Source organism: Micromesistius poutassou, assembly GCF_964030765.1.
Source record: "Micromesistius poutassou genome assembly, chromosome: 7".
Taxonomy (NCBI): domain Eukaryota; kingdom Metazoa; phylum Chordata; class Actinopteri; order Gadiformes; family Gadidae; genus Micromesistius; species Micromesistius poutassou.
Window position 1 is genome coordinate 8,007,442 of NC_140277.1, and position 5,000 is coordinate 8,012,441.

A 5,000-nucleotide genomic window follows, 5' to 3' on the forward strand; every position below is an offset into this window, starting at 1 on the left:
AATCTTTGGTGACGGCTACCACCCGGTGCCCTTCTTAGTCCCCTTGTTCCACCAATACTTCCTGGGACGCCAGACTGTAACACTACACAGCTCCCCAGGACCTGCCAGCACCCGATCGCCCAAAACAATAGCACCGTTGACTCACCGCTGGCACCGGGAAGGAGGACAGCCTGAGAGCTGTCAGTCTCTCTCTCTCTCTCTCTCTCTCTCTCTCTCTCTCTGTGTCTCTCTCTCTCTCTCTCTCTGTCTCTCTCTCTCTCTCTCTTGCTCTCTCTCTTTCTCTGTCTCTCTCTGTGTGTCTCTCTCTCTCTCTCTCTCTCTCTCTCTCTCTCTCTCTCTCTCTCTCTCTCTCTCTCTCTCTCTCTCTCTCTCTCTCTCTGCGGGGGGATGGATAGTGTGGCGATTAAGGGGCTTTGGCTCCCATCGCCAAGAGGTACTGAGTTTGAGCCCAAATCCAACTCTGTAATAGGGGGGGTGGATGGGGTGATTGACTCCCATATTCTTGAGCAAGATCCCTCTCCCCTCAACCCTTATCTGACATGTATCACGATTCACTGAACTGTTTCTTTTGAGGGGTGGTGTCTCTGAGAACAAAAAACACTGAAGAAAAACTCTGCACAGAGCAGTTGTTTGTTCAGCACTCTGATGTCTCACTTGAAAGTCCCTTTCAAAAACGTGTCGACTAAATGAGAACATTTAAATAGCAAGTCTTTATTCTAGTTCTAAGCATCCTGCCTCTACACAGCCGTCCATGTTGTGCTCCCCAACCTCTTTCTTCCCCTCTTCCTCTTCCACCAGCCAGTACAATGAAATCTTCCTCACACTTTCTACCTTCACTGTCATGGCTGACATTTCGTTGGTTATACATAATTCAACTCGGGGCTTTTTGAAAATGCATGCTCATTTGGTATTTATGAGAGGCCTGGCATTGCTTTGATGTTTTATTATTAGTCCTAGTGTCATCCACTGTGGTCATGTCTTCTGAATATGGCATTCATAGCAGGATATCACTATATGTATGAAATTGACCTTTTTTTTCCTTCTCCTTCCCTGCCTCTTCCACGTCTCTCTTTTTCTCTCTCATTCTCTCTTTATCTCTCTCTCTCTCTCTCTCTCTCTCTCTCTCTCTCTCAGGTTGTGTTGGTGTTTGCACTCAGCATCGGTGCCCTTGGCATATACTTCATAGATTCTTCAGAGTGAGTATCTGCAATTCAAATTCCCTCTTTGTCTCCAAGCCATTTCCCTCATCCACATCTACAGCAAAAGACTCTTAAAAACTTAAAAATCATGTTGATATAATATGGGTATGAACAACCATGTCAGTAGAGCCTGTGTATCCTTTTGGGACATACATAGACACGAATGCGTTAATCAATACAATCTACATAATAAATCGGCTAATCTAATACCTCCGCTCTCATGTGCTCCTCAAATACACTGACTGCAGTGCTGACATAATGAGTGTGTACATACGTGTGCAATACCCCCCCCCCGCCCCCACGTGCATGCTCACATCCAGCTGTATGTACGACTCCATCTGCAGATTTGTCAATGAGAGAGGGGGGCCCGTTAGTTTCCATGGCAACAGAGACAGGCGGATGTGTATCAGTGTGCTTGATCTTTCCCTTTTGTGTGTGTGTGTGTGTGTGTGTGTGAGTGTTAGTGTGTGGGTGTGTGAAAGCGTCTGTGTGTGTCTATGTGTGGGTGTCCACATCTATATATGTGTGGGTGTCTGCATCTATGTGTGTGTTAGTGCCTGCGTGTGTGTTTACTTGTCCTTGGCCAACGTTCACCGAGAGATAAATTGCAGGCCTGGCACCCATCCCACTACACTCCATCCATTTCCATTGCTGCCCACACGTATAAAACACTACCTTAAGCATTCTCAATCAAACATGCATGGCTGCATGCACACACTCACACACTCGCCAAGCATTCCCTTAATCCAACCGACTTTACCGCATCGACAAAGACATTGACGTTGAAACACAAATCTCCATATTGATCTGAAAGTAAGACACATTTCTCAAATCGTGCAAATTAATTTGTATAGGGAAACTTAATTAACTTTAATCTGTATTAGTTTACGGCAGTGGGTTGCACGGTTTCAAAACACTATTATTTTGAGGGCAGGAGAAGCCTGCTTCTATGCTAGCAGTCTGCTTGTAGCGGTGGGGTTTTCTGAATGAGGTAACAATATAGAGTAGTCACGATGCCTGCTTACAGAAGATTAAACGACGAGGAGAAATGTTTTTGATATTCGCCCCTACCTGAACTGTACTCATGGGAACACTTGAAGAAATAAGTGCTTCCGAACCTCTCTTCTTTGACCTTGAAGGAAAAGGTCATGTGGTCAAGGAAAGATGTGAAGGAGACTTAGGCAAAGACAACAGCGGTGCCACGAGACTCCGACTGCACTCACACTGGGCTACATCATGATACACTGGCAGATGTTATGGACGGGGGTCTGCCGTGGTGAAACTACAATGTTCTCAAGCTGGACTACTAAAAGCAAGTTTACTGTGTTGTTTCATGCAACCCGGGGAAAAATATAGCTTCATTAGCATGGTTCAAATTGAAATAAACACATTGAATTAAGGCTCCCAGGCACAAAACAGGAACAAAATAGTCATATTGATAATGATCGCTCACACTCAAACTTCTGTCAACTCATATTTATGGACATAGATCCCAATTAGTATGATTGTAGGAATTTAATTATGGTTATGTTTATTGTTTGTTTTCATGAATGGCCTAATAATATTTAATAATTTAAACATTCCTGCTGCAAGGAATTGTGGGGCGACATCTACCTTCCTTTGGTAAACGATGGCAGGGTGTACTCTATGCTAAAGGAGGTAAGAAAGGAAGCATCGAAGCACCTTTGCTTAGCATTCAGAGAACTTGAACAGCTCCACTTAGATGCTTTCGGCCCATTTCACTCAGTAAGGGACCTTCCAAAGCAAAAAATACTATCCGACCGCAACCATCTTTTCTAATTATCTCCAAACAAATATATCTTTCAGACAAATTGAGATAGTGAGACATATTCAGCACCACAACTCACAGTAAGAGTGTGCATGGCAATATATCTGAGGAAATTGAGCAATCCATCTGTTGTTAGCAAGTCTTCAGGACTGAGCTCCCTGGGGACGGCTATGGAGCCTGGTCCACCGCCATCACTGCAACTAGATTGACTCATTTATTTATTTATTTACTACTGCATTACTTATTTCTTTCTTTATTTCTTTCTTTATTTGTGCCTGTGAAATAGCAGCTTGGTTGCAAGGCCGGAAAAGTTTCTAAAGGAACTGGCTGCATTTAGAGAGAAAGTTGTACCACCATCTTAAATGGGGGATGTGATGGGAGGCTCTGGACACCATCGATGTCAGCAGCCAGCAGGGGAGTTTGCAGCGGGAATATGACACCTTGATTGATGGCTCCATTTACTAATTTGGTTATTCTATTACATTCTATGACACTGGTGATAGAGCGGGGGGTGGGGGGGGGTGTAAGTGGATAGTATTGGCTAAGGAGGTCAACTCTCAGACGAAAGGTTCTGGGTTCAATCCCGAACCTACCTGTGGGCATCCTTGAGCTAGACGCCCTCACCCCGACCTGCTCCTTAATGAGATCAATCTGAATTCCCTGGAGGTTGATGTGGCTTAAAGTGTCCGCTGAACGACTGCATCCACAAACAGCCTCAAAACAGCTTTCATCTCTCAGAGACTGAACCAGGAGGCGTCAAGCGTGCTGACAGAGCACCAACCCAACATGTCCCGGGTTGTTTTTTATCTGCGGCTCTTGCACAAGGTAAGGGAATTCAAATGTCATATTTCCAGCCAGCATTCACTTATTGCATCACTCAAAGTGGTGCGATGCGTGCTTGTTGTTTTAATTCCTCCCCCTCCCCGCCCGGCGGCAACTCCCTGACCTCGCTCTGCGCGGCCCCATTAAGTCATGCCAGCTACTCCAACCCCCCCCCCCCTCCCCCCCAAACATTTTGCTCTTACTCATCATCGTGATGAGGTTCAAACTTGTCACTGGAGAGCAGTGTGGTGTCCTCCCGCTCGACCCCAGAGTCGGTTCAGCTGGCCGGCACACGATGCAAGCTGCAGGCAGGGGGGCCCGGGACACTTTACAGCTGACTTTTAACGCTCCGACCGCGACCAACAGTAGCTGCTGGGAGTCGCTCGGCAGAACCTTCTGCCCCAGCGCTTACACCTCACTGCACACACGTCCCGCCACGCGCCGCTCACCTGTGTGTGTGTGTGTGTGTGTGTGTGTGTGTGTGTGTATGAGTGAACGCTTTGTGATCTGTTGCATGTGTTTCTCGATGTTTCTGCCCCGCTGCCGTTTGTTTGCTTTGGATGCGTTCTGCGTAGCAAACAGAAGGCGCTTCCAGGATCAAGTCTGAGATTCAGGTCTGTTGTAATATGCATGTTCACAGACAACAAACAGCAGCAGTCATGAAGGATAATTTGAGGCGAAGAGCTAAGAATAATGAAAGGTACACACCATGAATAGCAGTGTCTACTCCTGAAAGCACAAAGGTATTTTGACAAAGTGTAGATCTGGATGGAAGCTGGCAAGGGCGGTTTGAAGTGTGAAGAGAGTCTGTGTGTCGACAGTTCGGAAGTCTTATGGCCTGTTGGTACAAACTTTGCTGGTACCTGTTTGTTCAACTCTGTTCTGTCTGTACAGCTCCTGTTCTGTTTGCCACGGCTGGTAGCAGGCATGGAATGTGTATCAATCGATCAAACTTTATTTATCTAGGGCGTGTTGTCCAAAACTGGCGGCAATGGTGGGGCCCGCGAGCCTCAACAGGGCAGTCTTTGCCCCCTCTTCAGAACAAGGTGTGAATAGACAGACAGTGGTGCATATGTGTGTGTGTGTTCTGGAAAACATTGGTCTATGTATGTTGTGTGTGTCTGTGCAAGTTCTAGCAGACTGTGTGTGTGTGTGTGTGTGTGTGTGTGTGTGTGTGTGTGTGTTCTGTA

General features: G+C 46.3%; 1 protein-coding gene across 1 annotated transcript in view; it reads left to right on the top strand.

The window, feature by feature from the left end:
* The window catches only part of LOC311350581 (calcium-activated potassium channel subunit alpha-1a-like), a gene marked incomplete at its 5' end in the record, with an annotated part of 141,150 nt that overhangs the window by 58,275 nt on the left and 77,875 nt on the right, over positions 1-5,000 (top strand). The window contains 1 exon segment of the mRNA XM_084470640.1: positions 1,135-1,196. Within this exon segment, the coding sequence (XP_084326766.1) occupies positions 1,135-1,196 (62 nt within the window).